Source organism: Trachurus trachurus (genome assembly GCF_905171665.1).
Source record: "Trachurus trachurus genome assembly, chromosome: 8".
Lineage (NCBI taxonomy): Eukaryota > Metazoa > Chordata > Actinopteri > Carangiformes > Carangidae > Trachurus > Trachurus trachurus.
Window position 1 is genome coordinate 23,636,221 of NC_139905.1, and position 20,540 is coordinate 23,656,760.

General features: G+C 41.3%; 1 protein-coding gene across 1 annotated transcript in view; it reads left to right on the plus strand.

The window, feature by feature from the left end:
* Positions 1–483: 483 nt before the first annotated feature.
* Positions 484–20,540, plus strand: part of mei1 (meiotic double-stranded break formation protein 1) — a gene marked incomplete at both ends in the record, with an annotated part of 62,170 nt that continues 42,113 nt past the window's right edge. The window contains 11 exons of the mRNA XM_083977723.1: positions 484–627; positions 832–955; positions 2,540–2,590; positions 3,729–3,802; positions 4,679–4,784; positions 11,944–12,153; positions 14,130–14,296; positions 15,309–15,423; positions 15,880–15,999; positions 16,961–17,060; positions 19,940–20,074. Coding sequence (XP_083833849.1) covers positions 484–627; positions 832–955; positions 2,540–2,590; positions 3,729–3,802; positions 4,679–4,784; positions 11,944–12,153; positions 14,130–14,296; positions 15,309–15,423; positions 15,880–15,999; positions 16,961–17,060; positions 19,940–20,074 — 1,346 coding nt within the window. The remainder of the gene's footprint in view (positions 628–831; positions 956–2,539; positions 2,591–3,728; positions 3,803–4,678; positions 4,785–11,943; positions 12,154–14,129; positions 14,297–15,308; positions 15,424–15,879; positions 16,000–16,960; positions 17,061–19,939; positions 20,075–20,540) is intronic.

Below are 20,540 nucleotides of genomic sequence, written 5' to 3' on the forward strand. Positions count from 1 at the left end.
TAATAGTAGTTTTTTCCCCAGCCACATTTCTAATACATTTTTAGCATGATCTTAGCACTACTTTATCCGTTGCCAATATTAGAAATTCTCTGATGACACTCTTGTGCCGTTGTGCGTCATGTTTAGGGTAGATTGTTAAATAAAGTTTTGATTGAAAGGTGCCGTCTGAAATTAGCATGATCTCATGTGGTACAAACTTGAAACTGCTACACAATTTATAAGCTTAAAGGTTAGTCTACTGAAGTGAATAACTGCATTTTACAGTATGCTGTAGGTTAATTGATATTTAACTTATTATTAATTTATTCGTTCATTTTTACGTAAGTGAGCCGAACAGAAACTGTTTTTTTTCTCCGACGAGTCGGACGAACAAGTAGCTAGCAGCTAGCCAGTAACGTTAGCTAGCCTGCTCACACGAACTAGCTCGCTGTTTACGCACCTGAGCTGCCATTTTTTTCTCCAACAGGTGAACGGATGGACTTGATGAGTGTGTGTGACATTGTTAATGACAAGCTCCACTTCAGACATGACCCGAAGTGGAGCGGCCGCCTGGGGCCCGCAGAGGGCGGCGGGCTGCTGGTCTGTGTGGCCTGCGTCATTGAAATGATTGAGAGTGAAGATGTGGCGGTGAGGCCTTTATAATGACAATATAATAATATGTTCATCTTATTTAAATGTGAAGCTTTCCTCCCACCACCAGAGTTAACTGTTCCACTGTTGGCACTTGTCAGGATTTTACAAAATATTTATGGAAAATACTTTATCCTATTTATGTCCCTTGATATACAGGCTTTATTTAATCTTGTCTCTCCCTCTCTGTTTGTTGTGCAGTCAGTGAGGAAGTCTTTTGCCCTGTCTGGTATCAGTGGGGTGCTCAAGCGTTCTCCAGGGGCCTTGAGAGAGCTGCTACAACAGGACAACAGAGTCTCTGTGCGTTTCCTATCTTCACTACTGGGTGAGAAGCAGTGTCACATACAATACAGTGTCACATTAGGATGTGAGGGGAAATACACCTGCACAAACTAAACTGTTTGGAGGGTCACTTATTTATTAATCAACAGGAGGAATCTACAGTGTTTCTGAGCAGTGCATACTCCTTGTTTTAGACACATCACTAGTTTGAGTTGGCGCTGAATGACTTTCAGTCTCCTTGTGACTAATCTCCACATGGTCACTCATTTCACAGTTGTGCTAGTGCCTCAGTCACATTACTGCTTTACTGCAAGGTCAGACTCAACAACTGAGTCTTTAGATTTTATTAGATTGTATGAATAGTACGATACAAAATACAGAATTAACAGAATACTGTTTTATTAAAACATAGCAATAGCCATCTCATTGCAGTTAAATTATGTAAAAATACAATCTTGAAGTCACAATGACAGCTTTGTTTCTTTCAGATGTTTTCTTTCTATCAAAAAACATTTCATGGTCAATACTCTTTCTTTTTTGTTGGAAAATATAAGCTATTTGCAAAAAAAAAAATTGATTCAGTCAAAGAACTTAATTGAAGGAAATAATCTTTAAACCTCACTGTAGGTTTTCTGGTTGTTAAATATGCACTTTTATGTTCATTGCAGAGTCAGACAAATTCTCTATCAAAAAGATCTGAACAGTTTACACATCAGAAAACAAAGCAGGATGATTGCTATGAATCTTCAAATGGAATGAACTGAGCACCATGCATCCATGTACATGAACGGGATATAAAGTCATCAGTATTGTGTGTGTGTGTGTGTGTGTGTGTGTTTGTGTGTGTGTGTGTGTGTGTGTGTGTGTTAAATAGCGGTGGTGAGTTCCTCTCGACTAGGGCTATGATTATCCCATGGTGTATTTTTATGGTATTGCATCATCAGAGGATATTACTGATTCTAGTGCTGGATACAGTTTCCTAGGTTATTGCAGCATATGTATTAGGCCTATACAATTTTAGCTCTTATCAAATTAGTGCAATTACAGAATATATGGTGAACTGTCTGTAAAAGCTCTGAGCAATATGACAAGACATAAAATGAATCATTGCAGTGCAAGTGGTCTGCTGAACTCAGCTATACCATTTGCCCAGGAGAACATAATCTAACATAAAATATGCCCGTACAAGCCTAATAAGCCTGTGGAGTAGTATTTACAGATGCAGCCATAGAGCTGGTACAATTTTTTACACACTTGTTTAATTTTATGGCTTTTGTTACTGCTACATATTGTGAAAAATCCAGTTAAACTAATCCAACCTACAGATGATGCAACATTTGTTCTCTCACACGGGTTCCCTGTAAAAAGAAAATGTCATCAGAAGACAAAACTCCAAAACACTGATCTCCACTCAGTGTTTTTGTACCTTGTAGTTTGTGCCTTGTAAAGCTGCAATACTTCTGCACCTACTTTGTCCTTTTTCCCCTTGTATCAGTATCACTTTCTAGCCTCCTTTGTCTTGTTACACCTGCATGAGACCTCTGTGTGTTTCAGTGGGTTTGTGGAGTCACATTTTTTTTCCTTTTTCTTTTTTAAATCTAGCCTGTCATTACTGTTCTGTCCCTAGGGATGCTTCACACTGTGGAGGAGCCAGCCACTCTGGAAAAGGTTCATCAAGGTGAAGAGATGCCTCTTTGTGGTGTCTTGGTGTGTGTGTGTGTGTGTGTGTGTGTGTGTGTGTGTGTGTGTGTGTGTGTGTGTGTGTGTGTGTGTGTGTGTGTGTGTGTGTGTGTGTGTGTGTGTGTGTGTGTGTGTGTGTGTGTGTGTGTGTGTGTGTGTGTGTGTGTGTGTGCACACATGTGTGTCCAACTGTCCATGCACTACCTCTCAGACAGTGTGAAAGTGCACACACAGAGGTTATGAGTCATTCTTCTTCTCAGAGACTTACACACAAACTCTCTTTATGACTGTTATAATGGTCACTGTCAGTAACAAAGGTTATCTTACATTCACCCCACAGTTCCAGTGTCTAAATCTAACATTTTCAGCGGCTTTGGCCTTGTTCCCCCATGTTGATATTCTTTCTCTGCTGCACTTTGTATAACTATACCTATTTCTCTCTAGGCAGCTATATATAACTGATTTGTCTGTATCCTGGCTTCATGTTTGCTTCTTAGCAAACTAGCAGTTTTTTAGTGCACAGGCAGATTTGTCTCACTGCAGCTCAGTCTTTCAAAATGCAGAAATGTTTTGGTAAGTGCAAATGACAGAATAATTTTATGGTAGCTGTCTTACAATGCCCTAGGGACCTCTTTGCTATAATAGTTAGTGGAGTGCTTTAAATGTGACACTGCCTGTGCTCTCTGTACGAATAATGTGTGAATAACACATTCTGAAACTTATTTGTAACACACAAATGATGCAGTCATCATATAGGTACGTGTTTGTGGAGGAAGACAGGCAAGGATTTTTATAGCAGCAGCTGAGCAGCCATGTAAATGAGAGCTGTGGGTATACCTGGATCTACAGATGTGATGTTAATAAACATTATGGACTGTTGGCAGCATATAATGACAAGATAAACATTGGGTAAACAAAATCTGAAGATAACATAAAGAATTTAAACGGACAACTTACTCATAAATTTGAAATTTATGAACTTGAGCTGATATTTAGTTTTTCTCACATTTTCCTAGAGAACTGGACCCAACCATCATGTTTATTTAAGGAATGCATAACAGTTTTTTTATTTGTTGTGTGCGTGTATGTATCTGTGTACGTACCTGCATTCATATGTGTGTGTTTATGTGCGCCAGTGCTGGTCCACCTGCTGTTAGAGCTCCAGAGCGAGGTGTCCTATCGCTTTGTTTTGGATGAGGTGCACAAACAGGTGAGACAAACACATTTATGGGCATATGGAGAAACACATCGTTAATCTACACAAGCAGGCACAGGAACACGACACGAACCTCGTAAAACTTTCAACACACAAGCAACCCTACCCTCCGAGGGCTGTTTAGTTAACAGACAGTGTGCTCACCCCCCCACCTGCTCCTGTTGTGTCACCTCTGGGGGAGGTAGTAGTGGAAAAGCTTCATTCAGTAGCCTTTACTGCGGGTGGAAAATAGTAAAGCTGTGTATATACTGATGGTGACAGAGAGGTGTGCCTCCAGGTAGAGGTGCAGACATGTCTCATTTGTGTTACTAGAATAGAGCCTGATGAGGACTTTATGTTTAAAGTAAATGCATTCGAAGAACCTTTTTACTGTGATCTGGCTGAGTGATGGTAAAAGAGTCCTGAAAACAAAACTTACTAATGTGTGTCTAAGGTGTGTCTCAGATTAAAGTGTTAGTGGCTCTGTGTATAATGTAGTGTTGTAGCAGTGGCTGGATCTATTGTTAACATAGCATCATTGTGGAGGCTAAATTTGTTTTGTAGTGCTAAAACTGTCTTGAAGTGATGATTTTTATTGTATCCTTGACAAGAAAATATCATTACCAGGCGTGTTACCTTGTACAGTTTTGGTTTATTTTTGCCATCCATCTACCGTAATTTACATCTACCTTTGCATTACTTGCCCATTTCTATGCACAATGTCCCTGACTGACTCTGTGAGTACCTGACGCCTCGTTGATCTTGTGTCCTGTACAACACTTTTCTATGCTGTGAAGCTTTACACTGTGAATGTTAATCTTCCTTCCTCCTTCCTTCACATAGGTGTAAGTCTTTTGTTAGTGATTTTTACTTTGTGCGTCCCCTGTCCAGGTGAGTGACCAGCTCAGTGTGAAAGCTCTCCTGCCCGTGTTCAACCTCTTGGGGACCCTGGTGGAAGCAGTCCCCAACGTGGCCCTTAGCCTGGTGACCCAGTATGGTGAGCTGATGCAACAGACACATAATCATAGTTACGCAGGCGCTGGCGTGTGAAGCAAAACAATAGTGTATTTTCATGTGAAATTAGGCCTGTCAGCTGTCACATTGATTACATAATTGCCTGATTACAATCATTTGAGCTGACCGCAAGTATTTCACATAACCGTTAAAATCGTTTCCATTCGTCTGTATAAAAACAGCTGGATGAAATTAACAGAAATGTCATATTTCTATCACTATTTCTTCGTCCTTTTCCACCGTCTGAGGCTTGACTGGTTCTTTTTTGATGATATCATCACATTGCACCATCTTCTTGGCTATGCTTCAATGACACATGAGTGGAGCGCCACAAACTGTTGATCTCGAGGAGCTTCATTTCTAATATTCGACGACAGCTTTTCGATGAGCATCTGTTTACATTTGCATCATGGGTTGCAAAGCCTAAAGTCAAACAGGAATGCAATGTTTTTATTTGCATATTCCAATGTTTAAAGCCAATAAATGGCTCTTGTTCTTCATGAAGTGTATGCCAGGTGTATTATTAAACTATGTTGATGATGATCTGAATGATCTGAAAAAGACAGTTCAATCGTTAATCACAATAACCGTCAACTAAAATTTGATGAATGTGGCAGCCCTATGTGAAATTAATTTTTTGTGGTCATTACTAACACTTCCATGTCAATAACTGTTTTGAAATATAAGAGTCCACATTGGTGTCAACATTGCTGTTAGAGCGGAGGTGATAAACAGCTGTTGTCCTCTCGAATGTTGTCTGATATTCATATCATTGCCGTGTTAACTTTCTCAGTAGTGGATCCAGTGATGATGTATTTAGTGTTCTCAAACTGTGCACTCAGGTTTAGCCTCACTTACTTTCCTGAAGTGTCCTTAAGCAAAGAAGTGTGGGCTGATCAAAGAATACTCTAAAGCAAACCCTGACCTCATACATTTGAGGGAGAACAGAAACCTTTCACCTCAGATGCTGAGATCTAAGAATGTTAAAAACATTAAACCTCAACAGTCTATTTTGACCTTTCTAATTATTATTATTATATTATTATCCTAATAGCACAGAAACGTCTGTGCTGTGTTCACTGCCTCTTGCTGTATCCTTTTGCACTCCCTCTGTCTCTTAGGTGACAAAAATGTCACAAAACTGTATTTTACATATTCTTTTCCCCCGGACTTTCTCATTTCAATTTCTCTAGCCGAATGACCTTTTCATTTACTCTCCAGCTGGACTGTGAAAACTGCTCTGTGTCCACACTTTCCATATGCCCAGCCTGTCCTACGTCAGCTCGCGACGGGAAAAAAAAAAGTTACAAAAGTTACAAACACATGTTCATCCCTTGTAGTGATGCGGAACGATAACACACCTACGCACGACACAACTATGCTGATTTAATCTCTCCTACAACCACCTGTATGATGTCAGCCTGCTCAGCGAACCCCCTACCACCCTGTTTAATGGGCTGCGCGAATCAGCATAGTGTGCACCGCTGTGTGTTTTTTGTCACGCCTGAGCGCTCGTCTCCATAGGTGGCTGTGAATGTTAGTCTTCAGCCAAATGAGCAGGCGTCGTTGTCATTTAACTGTGCTCCGTGTGTCCACCTCCCATGTATTTTCATGAGCTTTACAAGCTCCCCTGAGCAGCTGCAGGTAGCGGCGGGGTGTTGTGATGCTGATGCAAGATGCAGGCTGCCACTATTGACTGTGTGTGCCTGTCTGTGGCCTGTCACTCAGCATGTCTCCGTGGGGCTGTTTGGACTAACGACAACAGCGCAGCAATGACAACATGAGCCCAGAGCACCCAACCCATTTCACTCTCTCTCTCTCACTGTGCCTGGCTGCCTGCCTGCCTATCTCACTGATTAACCCCTCTGCTTTTCTCACCACATAGCTTTTCTCTGCCTGAATTTGTTTTTCATTCCTCTCTCTCTCTCTCTTTCTCTATTCCCCTATCCCTCTCTTACTTCTGCTTGCTGGTGTCTTACTCCCTCAGGTCCTAGCTGAGGAGTGGATACAGATGAAAAGTGAGGGAGCAGAGAGGGAAGATGAAGCATTAATGAGATAAGGAAAGAGGAAGGCAGACATAGATAAGTGGAAGACAAGTCAAGTGACAAAGTTAAGTGATTAAGGACATCATTTCTGAGATAAGACTCCACATTAAAACTCCATCTTGACAGCTCAGTCTGCTCCTTCAACCGCATTTTAACGCAGACATTTAAATGAAAGAGAAAAATACCGAGAATTGTTTTTGGTGTTAGGGTGCGGGGCTGGTTATTTACATGGACAAAGTAAATACATTTTATATATGGGAAACAATGGAAGTGTAAAAAGCCAGAGAGGAGACAGAAGGGTTTTGTTTAGCAGGGTAAAAGCGGCAAGTGAAAAAAAAACAATAGACACTATAGAAAGCAGATCACTAGACGGACAGAGAGTGCACAGCTTCCAGCTTCACAGTCGAGCGGCAAAGCAGTAAACAAGGCAAACGGAAATGAACCTTTTGTTTTCTCTGTCAAAGAAAGGGGAAAAAAAAGAAAATTGTTTGATCTTTTTATTTCAGTTCTGTGTGTGTCTGTTTCTGTTTGTTTGCAGTATAACGTGTGGTGTTGAACAGCAGTAAAGCTTTTATTTTCCCACCCATCCTGTTAGCACTCTCACATTTTGTTCCCTCCATTTCCATCCTCTGTGTCTACGGAGGTCTTATCTTCCTTCTCCCCCTCTCCCCTCTTTGCTCTCTCCCCCTCTCTTCATGCCTGGCTCTCATCTTGGCCGCCTCATATATTTTGGTTTAATCAAACATGTCTGGGAGCCTCTCCTGCCGCACATGGGTTTTGATCTGCTTCACAGAGCAGCTGGGCTTGGGCTTTGCTTTCCTCCTCTGTCATGTCTCTCTCTCTCTCTCTCTTTACACCCGCTCAGCCTCTGTTCCTCTGTCTCCTTCCAGCTCCGGCGCTGACCTGCACTATAACATTGTTTATTCTTTTGTTCAAAGTCACACGTTTATAGTTTTTCTTAGTTGTTTCTCTGTCTTCACTAGCCACCTGTCTCTGTCTGTGGCTCATCCTCTATAAAATGTCATTCTTTAATACTTGTTCAGTCCAATAATTTGATGACATTTTGCAGTAGAATGATTATTATAATTGGCTCTTGGTTATCTTACACAGGTTATGATACTTAATTAATAGAGCCTGATTATTAATTAGTTTTTCCCATACTGAATGAGTATGTATGTCCTCGTATAAAACTGCATTCACCGGCGCCTGTTCTTTCAATTTTTCCACTGCTGTTGGTCAGTCATTTGGTCTGACCTGTATTTTATAGTTGTGGCTTTGTGCAGAGAGCTGTTATTTGCTCACAGCAGTAGATGTACTTTGTATGAAAATCAGCACAAAGTCGGCTCTGTGTCCTACTATTGTTCTTCCAGACACACATTGTTTGGCCACTGCTTTTTTCCCTGTATCATTTTCTTGATTATTCTTACGCCTCCACACTGGAGCCAGAGGTATTAGGCTTATAGGTTGTCCTTCCATCCCATATTTGTCAACAAAACGTTTCGGTAATGCTTTCTGGAAATTGTTCTCAAGGATGAACTGATTAGGTTTTGGAGAGGTCAAAGGTGAAAGTCGTCATAGTTACCTTTACATTTGACCTTTGAACAACCTTTTGGCTTCATAAACACAAAATTTGGTACAAGCATTAACCAGGGCTCACCCTGCCCTAACCCTGATTACATTTTGGTCAGAGGTGAAAGGTCAAGGTCACAGTGACCTTGCGTTGATGTGAACACAGTTTACCAGGAACCATTTGATGGAATTTCATTACATTGTTGTTACAAACATTCACTTGGACTCAAGGATCAATTGATTGGGATTTGGTTGTCAAAAGGTCACACAGTCATATTTTTGGCCACAATCGAAATGGCAATTATGACACAAAACCTTCTAACAGGATGAAATGATGAAGGGATGACATTTTAAACTGAAAATGTCAAAGGGCAACTTCAGGGTGACGCCATAATGTTCCTCCAAAACACTTGCAGCCGTTATTCAAAGCTTTAACTCAACAGGAACACAAGCAGATATTATGACTACAGTGTACTTTCTGCAGTTTGAGTGACTGGCAGAAATATAAAAAATGTCAAACTTTTAACATAGTCGGTTGGTGGACTCATGAATTGACAATCTGTCTCTGAACGCTGAGGTCCCTGGCTTCTCCTTACAGATAGACTTATGAAGAAACACTGAAACACATTTTATACAGCGACTCCCAATTTTTCTCAAGTCATTGAAATTTGTCCTTATTAAGTCAGGGATCTCAGTGGCCAATGTCCCCTCTTTTAGTGCATGTCTCAATGGATAGTAGGTATTTATAATATATCAAAGGCCCAAAGGCTGTTTAAAGAGTGGGTTTTCTTTCACTCTGATATTAAAGCAGAAGTAAGCGGAATGTTTGTGTTAATATAAGTCTTAAATAGTTATATCTTCCGACGGCAATCACTTACATAGAGTGTTTGGTCTGAAACACGGGACTGTCAGTCACTCTGCTCTGCAGTAAGCCGAGGAGAAAACTTGACTTGTATCCTACAACCTTTATCCAATGAGGAGAGAGAACGGCATAAAGGGGCGGTCCTCTCTGTGTGTGCAGCCAAGGGATGCGCGTGCATGTGGTGACGTAGGGACGAGGGCGGGGACTGCCAACTCCATCCGCTGACAAGAAGTTAGCCAAAACGACCGGATCGCTTACTTCTGCTTTAACTACATTCTATTAGGACAGCCTGTTGGGGTGTCACAGGGCAAAAAATATGTAATGAAACAAATTGAATGTTTTTCTAGAGTGTTTGGTCAAAAAATGTAACATGTATATTTTGCTACAACATGTATGTCACCCATCTCCTCCCTAAGTGTGTCTGTCTTCCCCTTTGTTTTTGTGGCTGTGTGCCTGGCTCTCCCTCCCTGCATTTGTCTCTCAGCCTTTCACTCTCTGGTTTTCCCTCCTGTATTAACTCAGCCTTTCTACAACTACCCGTAACTTCTTACCTTTCCTTTCTGCTCTCCACAAGTTTCACTCTCCACAAATGTTTCTGTGTGTGTCTCTCTCTCTCTCTCTCTCTCTCTCTTTTTCCCCTTCTTGCCAATTTGAATCATGCCTTCTATGTCAGATAGTCGTTTCTAGCTACTGTCTGCTGTGTTCAGACAAAGGACTACAATCCTACTCCCAATGTATTTTTTAAATCTTCGCTTCTCTCTCTTCCTCGCCTGCCCATTTACTGCGCTCTGTCCCCAATAGCCAGTCTTCGATCCTTTCATCCTCATGGCAACTTTTGCTCCACTGCTGGCTCTGCAATAGTTTGCAACAGCTAGAGAGTTTATTAAGGTGAAACTCAGCTGCACTTTGTTCCCAGTGGTTTTTCTGCTCATCCATCTTAAAGCTCATGTTGTTGTCTGTGTATCTGTGTTGTATCACTTGCTCATACAACGAAGGCCTTTCTTTCAAAGGTATGGTATCATAACTGGGCCTGACTGATTAAACGGCTGGCCGATTTAATCGGCCAATTATAGCCATTAGAGAATAATTTTTAATCGGCCAAAAGCTGGCCAATAGATGCCAATGTTAATGGTTACATTTTCACTAATAAAGTGCAGGCATTGTGACTTGGTTTTACTTAGAAATTATGTCAGTGCTCAGTAAAATGCATTACTGGCCTGATGTAAATGAATAACTCAACAGTTAATGTTATTGCTCCAGCCTTTACGCTGCAAAACGTCTGGCCATCCTGGGTGAGGGATCCTTCCTTCTCCAATTTTTGCCCTGTTGAGGGATTTCTTGGGAGTTTTTCCTCAGTCAGTGAGGGTCTAAGAGCAGAGGATGTTGTAATGATGCTATGTAAAGCTAGTTTGTAAAAATGGCCTATAGACCCTTTCAGAGAGTATAAACAAAGACAGGTGTTACCAAGGATACTAATTAAGGCTCCATTCCATTTAGTGTACCAGAGCGTTTTCTAATGAGCCACACCTGTCTTTGTTTATACTCTCTGAAAGGGTCTATACAAATAAAATTCCCTTGCTTTGCCTTGCAAAAAACATTGCCCCGCTCCAATTGATACTAATGTAACTCTGCCATATAACGATAACCTTATGACTCAGCACATTAAAGGTGTTCAGAAAAGAAAATCTAATTTGAGCCCACGGTGGGTCTTAACATTAGTGTAATAACTCATCTATCAGACAATGTAGCCCAAACTTTGTTCAAAATTCTATTTTCGAGTAAATCCGGGATGAAAGTGGGGTAGTTTTTTTTCGCATTGGATAATGCAGGCACACAAATTATGTGTCACGTTTCTCACGATTCATCAGCCACTGATATTGGATCCGTCATCCGTCAACCAAACGTCTGAGACCAGCACACACACACCGAGCTCGGTCTCGCCCCAAGCATTGAATATCCTGCCCGCTCGATAACGACCAATCGAATTTGTTTCCCTTACTCGGGTAAACTCGTGCGGCAACTCGTGAAAACTCGTGGAAGGAGGCGCGACAAACAGGACAAACGGCCATTTCTGAACACCTGACTGTGTTTTTTAACGTTGAACTTTGAGCATGAAAAGGAGTTTCTGGAAGTTTGATTCATAATAACCTCATGGTTCAGAATAATGGAAGAAAGAAAATGTGAATGCACTTTTAGAGGACACCAGAGAGGCTTATTTCATTTGCTGTTTGCCCCACACAATTTCTGACAATAAAAGTATTTGAAAATAGTAAAATGTTCTGCCTTCAATTTATATCTTTGTAACAAGTGTTTGATCTATAAGGGATTTATTATCTATAAGAGATCTATAAGGGAGCTATTTGTTTTACTCTTTGTTTTGTTTTTTGAAAAATTTAATTGTTTAATCTGCATATCGGTTATCGGAAGTTTTTATTACCTAATGTGGACGTCAGCCCCAAAAAATCCATATCAGGGCCTGATCATAACCCACATGAATAAACTTGCTGTTTTTGCTAAACGCCATTAATATGTAAGATATGTATTTGTTGTGGTTGCACTGACCCACTTTCTGTACATGATGTGGGTGTTTCCCCTTCCTCCTTTATTCTGTGTAAATTCTGTGTGTGTGTGTGTGTACGCTTCTGTTTCACATCTCCGTCCACCAGCGCCCGTGTTGGAGCATCTGTGCTCGGCTTTGCTCTACCCAGATGAAGTGCTGAAGGCGTCGGTGCTGTACGTGTGGCTCAAACTGTTCGGGACAGGTGGCGGCTCGGTGGCCCAGTCTTTGCCCATCGCCGTCAGGGACAGAGTGTGTATCCTGTTGCTGCAGACCTTAGCCAACGCAGCCTCCCCACAGCTCATCAACAACTGCATTGGTGAGAAAAACATCAATCAGTTTTATTCATTTATTTACTTTTTCTTGGGAAAAAAAATTATATGAAAATTATTGATTAAAAAAATTCTGCCCTATATCTCAACATGCACAGTTGATGCAAGAGACAAATTCAAACATCTAAACAAGGTTGCGTGAAATAAGATAAACCATGTTGACAAAACAGGAATTAGTGATGACACCAACCTCAAAAGGTTTTTAGAACTTTTTTATTCCTCACATTCAATCATTTCAGTAGAGTAATACCTTTGAATTTAGCTGCCTGGAGAAAGGCTCTTCTCTGCAAAAGAAAATTAAAATATTCATTTTTTGAACTAAAAGATTTCATGGTCACATGTGTAGAGTGAGTTTTACTCACTTTTGACTCTGTTCCACTATGAAGAAACATATCATCTCAAGATGAATGTATAAAAATATCACTGAGCCCATCATTAGCTGCCTGGATGAAAAATTGCATATATTATCGGCCTCATTTAGATTTATTATACTGGATGGACTAAGTGTGATTGAGTCGCTATCAGCCAAAGGTTTGAAGTTGTTGAGCAAGGCAAGTTTGAGAAATACAATTTGCGAGTGGAGATAAGGGGAGGAAGTTATTAAAATTGGATACAATTTTGAGCTGAGCACAACAGCTACTTTGGTGACGGTCTGAGGAAAAGGCTATTATGAATTTGTTGTCATTTATGGAGCATATAACCTCGCTACCAACTGCCTGGGAGCAAAGTAGAATGAGGACAATTAGGGTGTGGACTTCAAAGAGGAGTAAAAGACTTTATAGCACGGGGAGCAATTATGTTTTTTTATGTCATTTTTTTAATGCCATAACCAAACTGAATTAACCAACTGCTATCTCATCACAAGGGGTCTGAAAGTTGGTAGGGGTTATTAATGATGAAATAGAGCTGCTTCCTTTAAGCTAATAGCTTATTTAAAAAAAAGCTAATAGGCCATTTAATGGGACGTCCATCATCATCGTTCTCGGTAAAGATGCAGGATGTAGGTTGAGGCTAACTGGAGGAAGGAGGGAGGTCGTACTGAGATGAAAGAGTGTTTATGTCTTATAGGAGTTGGTGATGAGGATAATAATCTCTCCAGTGTGTGAGTTTAGAGATTTGAAGTTGTCAGATTCTCAGCGGATTTGGAAGAGTGAGAGGTGGTTTTATTCCAGTTTTCACAGTGGAGATGTTTGAGCTGTCGCTCTTGTTGTTTGTGTAATCTAGACAGCCTTACCCTCACCAGCCCTGGTGAGAACAGCAACAAGAAGGAGTCAAGCAGCTCATCATCATTGTTGTATTATTCAAAAAGTGTCTCCAGGTGACTAGGATGAGTAAGAAAAGTCATAATGGAGGGCTCTGCCTCTGCACTCCTCTGTGTGTACTGTGACACTGGGCCGTGTTGTTGATGACATCACACATCAAACATGAGGAACGAGATGCAGTACTCAGGTCTCAGTTCTATAGTAAGAAAATGGATGAATAATAACTAACATACTAAATACTAAAAGATAAAAAGCCTATATAAGTAAAAGTGAATAAAAATTTATTAGATTTATCAGCAAGTGCTTCATGTAAATTCAGAGGTATGGCAGCGTGGAGCAGTTCAACAGTCTCACAGTCTCTGTTTAGGAAATAATTAGAGCAGAATTTCAGTTTTTATTCAAGCCATGTTTTGGCAAGATCTATTCTGCATTTTTAGTATTTTCCTCATAGATAGTGAAGAATCTCCACACCACAGAAGGTTTAGTCAGTGCATGTCTATTGGTTGTGCAACAGTGAACAGGAGAAAAGCTAAGGACCACTTTAGACTAATGCTAAAGAAACAGTTATATCAGAGCATGACTAATACTATACCTTTAAAACCAAACAACAAGAAACAAAGAACTTTCTCCATTTTCGTTTTTGCATATGTATCCATCACCTTTGTGTTATTGTGTTGAACGCGTATTTTGTCATTCATTAGGACTGCTGTTGCTGTTGGTGCAGCTGGGAGAGACAGTGTCGGTTCTGATGAACAGTCCTGACAGTCCGACCATGTGCAGTGAGAACCAGAACGACAGCCAGGTCATCTGCCAAAACCAAGAGCAACAGCGCCCTGACCACCGCCATCTGCCTCTCATACTGAAACAGGTCTCTGTCCAAACATCCTGCTCACACCCTCAAAACTTGCATTCTGGCACTGGACATAATCATAACAAGAAGTTCTAATCCTGGATTAATGGGCCTTTGAATGAGGATTCAGTGGGGGTTTACCCTGGAAAAATATTTGTGCTTCATGTCTGGGAAATCAATGTGTAGATTACATCTAGTTAGATTATCTCGGTCATGACTCACATTACAGCACAGCTATGACGTTGGTAGTTTTTTTTGCAGATCAGTCAGTAGTGTGTTGAAACTAACTCTGACCTAAAGAATCCCCCGTGTCTTAATCATCTGCTAAAACACAATGAATGTATTGTTTTTTCGGAGTCATCCCACCACATGAAGTGACTGTGAATCAGGGATACCTGGAGGAAAACAACAAAGAACTTGAAAGACAAAAAGAGAGAAATAACAAACAGCAACAGTGCAAACTAATACAAAACAAGAAAAAAAAATCATGCAGACTTCAGTCTAATTCACAGTGTAAAGTGACAGTACTGTATAAACAATACTGTATGACTAGGAAACGGCATATTTTTCCACATCCTGAATTGTTTAGTTGTTGCTATTGGTGCTAAGTGACATAACCAACACAATGACAGGTGTTCACTAAGCTTCGGAGTAGCTTAGTAATTTCTCATATAGATCACATTGACCTCACTTATTCAGACATAACTAATCAGTAATGATAACTAATCACTTCTAACAATAATATTAACATTTTAGTGGAGGCTTGAACGAACCAATGAATTCCCTTTGTCCTCCACTGACCTCAGACTGCAAACTTTGCAGCTGAGAGCATAAACAGTACTGAAGATGAGAGCTTGACAGTTGGCAAAATATTACATCATCCCACACTGTCACCAGCAACCTGGTAGTGTTGGAGAAGCTTTATGTACCTCAGAGAGTCTATAAACACTGCAGAGGCCCTGGCACGCTGTTTGTGTCTGCAGCCGACTGGTGGTGGATTCCAATAAAGCCCATAAAACGTGTCTTCCAGCTGCTGCTGAGTGGGGATGAGACGTTGCAGGTGACCAGTGCTAAGTGTATTGCATCTGTCTTGGTTCATTCTCCGAGTCAGTACAGCGCTCCCTTCATCAAGGCCGACGTACCTGGTGATACGCACGCACAGACACACAAACACAGGGGCCGGGATAAGTTAGCTATTCAAGCAGCTGCCTTCTTTGATTTCCTCTGTACAAATAATTTCCTTTGCTTTCTTACTGTGCTCCCTTTTCTCTCCTTCTCCTTGTCTAAACTTTTTGTTATTTCCCTCACTTCACGTCTGCCTCTACACTGTTTTTATGCACTGCCTCTTTTCAACGTCGTAGGGGTTCTGCTTGTATTTCTGTCTCGCCCCAGAATTTCAGAATATGCTTTGGCTTTCGAAAGAGAGTATTGACATAATTTCTTTTTTTTTATCAGGTGCATGAAAATATTGCACCATATTGTGGAAGTGGTGATGATGATGCTACAATGTAGTGTTGCAGTGTAGCAATGTTATTCACTCTTCTCTTTTTCTCTCCCTCACAAAAGTTCTCCTTTTTTCCCTTCTCTCTTTCCCCTTATAGAGTTTCTATTTGACTGTCTGGCCAGTACTAATAGTGAGGTGCTGCTGTGGTCCGCCTATAGCAGTTTGGTGCTACTCAGCCAAGACCCACTCTTCTTCTCCCAATGTCACTCTGTGTATGGTGAGCAAGCTTGCACACGCCAGAAAACACCCATGAGCCACAATCAGGGAATCTCCTCCTAACCCTTTCCACTATTGAACATCAGTTTTGTGTCTCACATACAGTATGTATATATCGGTTAACATGTCTGAAAATAACTGCTGATGGGTAATTGATGAAAAGGCGAGTCGTGTAGCAGCTCAAAGAGAAAATCCTGCAGGTTAATTAAACCTGCCACAGAGGAGGTGGAGTAGTTTGCCTCTGCCTCATTCTCCGTTGCAGTTTTTAGACATTTGCATCTGCTCCAAGCATCACATTTACATTACAAGGGAGACTAGAGGAACAAAGGGCTAGTGTATATTGTGTTATATCAACTAGACAGACACTGCTATTGTAATGTAACACAATTATCAGACAAACTGGCCACAGAATGTAGTGGTAATTACATTTTTGGCAAAAAAAAAACTGAATATGGTCCCATTACATTGGTGTGTATGTGTATGTATGTGCGTGTGTGTGCTTGTACAGTAGATGATGTATTTGTGGTTCCACTGTGGCACCCTTTAATCCTGCAGCACTTTAGCTTCACTCTGGAGAAACTGTTTGAAAATCACTTGAAGTAAAGTCTTGAATTACGAGCTCACAGGGCGGAGCTACTCCTGGTGCTCTGAAGGTCTTCTTCTCAGTTTATGTATGAGTCCATCACAGTGGATTCTTTGTCGTACTAAATTAGAAAGATGCGCCACTACCACTGTCTGTGTCCGTGCTTTGTGCATGTATTACATTTATATGAGCATGTCACTCATCTTAATGGAGGAAGTTGCTGCAGCCTTGTGGGGTACTGAAAGCACTCCTTTGGCACAAAGCAAGATTAGATTGTGTGTGAGTGGTGGGAGACGGGGGGGGCAGCCTGCCTGGCCATGTGTGAAGTTAAGTCAAGCATTTCTTTGACGCAACCAGTGTGTGTGTTTGTGTGCGTTAGGTATTGAGTCCCTGGTGTGCAGTCTGAAGGAGGCTCTGCGGCTGTCCAACCTGGAAGTGCAGAAACAAGGTCTGCTGCTCCTCACTGAGATTCTGGAAAGGTGAGACTGGTGTGATTTTTTTTTCTATCCTGAGTTGGCCCAGTGCCAGAATGTTCCCCCTGCATGGGGTGTGCAGCTCCCTTGAAATATCCTGTACTGAGCATCTTTGCTCACTGACTAAAAATCGTGTTAATACACCTTAGGAAGTCTGCACTTTCGACAGAGTGCTGTCACAGCACCAGGGAACAGCTGTAGCAAATAAAAATAATTATGCTTTAATTACGGTGTCCACTTAGCCGTTGCTCGTGTTGACATTTTAATCAAACAGTCCTTGTTTGATTTCCCGCAAATGCAAATCGTTACACATGAGTGTGTATGTTAAAGGGCAGTACAGCTAAATCACAAACAACACAGTTTATTTATTGAGGTCATGTGACGCCTGCTCCTGAGACTCTGCTACATTTAGAAGAAATGAAAAATGACACAGACGTGATGTATAACTCAGGCACAACAGGCAATATGTGGTAGTCTGGATGATTCACAGACTTTACACTACCGTACATACATTTCATCAGGGAATATTTTATTTGGAAGAGCAGTGTATTATTTATGCAGCGTGTTGTACAGTAGCCCTCAGATCTCTGCAAAGATATGTTGTAGTATATGCAATTGGCTGTTGATTATGTGATATTACATTTTTGTGTCTATTTGTAAAAGCAGTGAATGAATCAATCGATGCCTAAAACATATTAGTTTGTAAAACTACAATTTAGTTATATAGTTTAATAGTACAACATTTGTGACGGCACTGGTATGTATGATCGTATTTGGTTTGGCCTGCTCCTGTTCACTCTGTTTTGTTTCAGGTACTTCCTGAAAAATACAGCAAAATAACACACAAATTCATACACATGCAAACAAGTGCACACACGCCTCCACTTAGTCAGTGACTCTGAATTTTGTGGACAGATCCAGAAGCCTGTCTTACTGGATCTTGGATAGCTTTGAGGTTTTCCCTCCTTCCCTCCTTTGAAATCCTCTCAGACGTCATTTCCCTGATATTCTGCTTCAAATGCAGCGATTCATAGTGAGTTTTTTTCCACACGCTGTGGCGGCACGGTCATTGTGACCATGTCTGTCTTCCTTCTTCTTCCTTTGGTGTCTATGGTAATTCAAGAAAATGAGCATGGTCACATTTTTAGGATTTTAACATTGACTTGGTTGTTAAAGGGACAGCGAGGAGTTTTGGAAAAGCGAAGCGTTTTCACACTACATTTATGAGCCTCCGCGCGCACCGTAAAATTCTTTGACCGGCGCAAGACGGAGTCATGTTTTCATTCATCAATAATCAAAGTCAGAGGTTCAAAAAGGTTCACATACCGTCGTAGTTCCGACCATAAACGGCGATTCAGCTGCGTTATTCTCATGACTCGCCACGAAAGGAAACGCTGGTCGGCTCGACCAGCATTTCCGCCACCACTAATAATAACAAAATAACGATAGAGACGGAACGATATATTTATCGAAAATGGGCCCATTAACAAGTGTGGGTAGCGGAGATTCATCCACATTAACGTGACTTTTTTATAACTGAATAGAAACTCCTCGTTGTCCCTTTAAGTATCATCATAATAGTGTGCGTGGTTCTCACCAGAATCACACACATTACTACAGTATGATGCTGTCATTTTAAAAACTCCATTATATTTGTTCACAAACTGAACAGTATGTACAACTTCAGCCACAATGACATGGAGAGGCAACCTGCAGTAAAACATGTTGAATACTGTTCACTTGAAAGTTTAATTAGATTTGAATTAACTGTCTGCTGGCTCACAGATTAAAATACATCACAAGCCTGTAAAACACTGTCATATTTCTGCGAGGTTGACATAATTTTAATGGACTGTTCCACCCGTCACATGGCAGTGATACAGGGGATAAGAGATTTTGAAGGGTGAGGGAAATTTGTCCTTTATGCTGAGTGGAAGAGAGAAAAAGCAGCTAGACCAGGACTGTTAAAGTGCTGAACAAGCTAGAGGGCGCACGCGTGTATGTGTGTGTGTGTGTGTGTGTGTGTGTGTGTACTTCTAATTCTATCTTTGCAAGGCCCAGTTTGCGTAATAGACCTCAGTGAGTGAGTGTGTTTGGTTCATCCTCCCATCTTCAAAGTGCTGGTTGAGAGTTCAGATTTGGTTTTAGTTTCAAGGTTAGAGCTGAGATTAGGGGATTAGTTGTAGCTAGGGGGAACAGGAATGTATTATATCAATGGGTGTCCTCTTAATGATAGAACTGCAAATATGTCCAAGCGTGTCTGTGTGTGTGTGTGTGTGTGTGTGTGTGTGTGTGTGTGTGTGTGTGTGTGTGTGTGTGTGTGTGTGTGTGTTGATGTGCATGCATGTGTTATTATGTACTATGTGACTGCTGTTGTGGCAACAGTGAGCCAGTCAGCACAACAACAGCACAACAGATGTTGTGGTGCCGCGTCATGGACCAGAGAGATACTCCGGTGATCTTTGAAACACCAATAGAACAACACTGTTTGTTTATTATGTGTGCTGCTTGCCCTGAGAGAATAACTTAACTGTGTGTAGGTGGGTGAGACAAAGGGAGGGTGGGTTCACTGGGACTCAGTCGTTGGCACCTCGAGCCAAAGACTGACACAAAGATCAAGCAGAAGAGGAGAAAGAAGAGAAAGTCTGCATTTTGATGGGCTGCCATTTACGTCCCACATTGGTGAACATGACTTTGTGTTAAGTTAAAGTTTCTGCTGAGTCATTGAGGGTATCCATGGTACCATATAATTTGAACTGTCCTCGTATATAATGATTTGCTGACAACAGTGATTCCTATAGAATTATTATATGATTCCCTGTTTAGCTTTCAGTCTGTTCTGCAACACCGTGGTAAGGGTTTTCTTTGCGTTTGTGTGTGTACAGGCAGCCCCCAAGTGTGCGTCTGTTTCCCACTGGTCCGGGGTTTGTGGCGGTTTCAGAGGCTGTGGTAGCTGGAGTCTCCTCCCCCTCCCTGCTGGTGGCCACACAGAGTGCAGGCGCTGCCTCCGCCCTCTTCAGGTAAACACAAACACAGTGTGACAGTGCATCACGGAGAACGAGTAAATCAGACGCCTTTATAGGTCAGCTCCTAAGATTTCTACACACATACGGCAGCTGAATTTAGCCCTCACGCCTGGAAAAACAAATGTTTCGATAGAATCTCACCATGTACAGATTTCTATGTGAAAATCTGTCTTATTAGTAACTTGACATTGTAAACATTGATGCTGCACATATGTTTCCATGTGTTGTGATTGTACCAGCTGATGATGTTGAACCATTTCATACGTTACTCTGGTGTTAAGAACAGGAGCATTGACCCCACTACCCCTAGCATGCGGAGCAACCACTCTACCATCTGAGCTGGTTCCTCCACGTGCAAACCTTCTATTCAATGCCAGCACAGCCAAGCAATGAGGAAAAATGACCCTCATAAGCAGTTTTGTTAACTACAACATCATACATATTACAAAACTATTCCTGA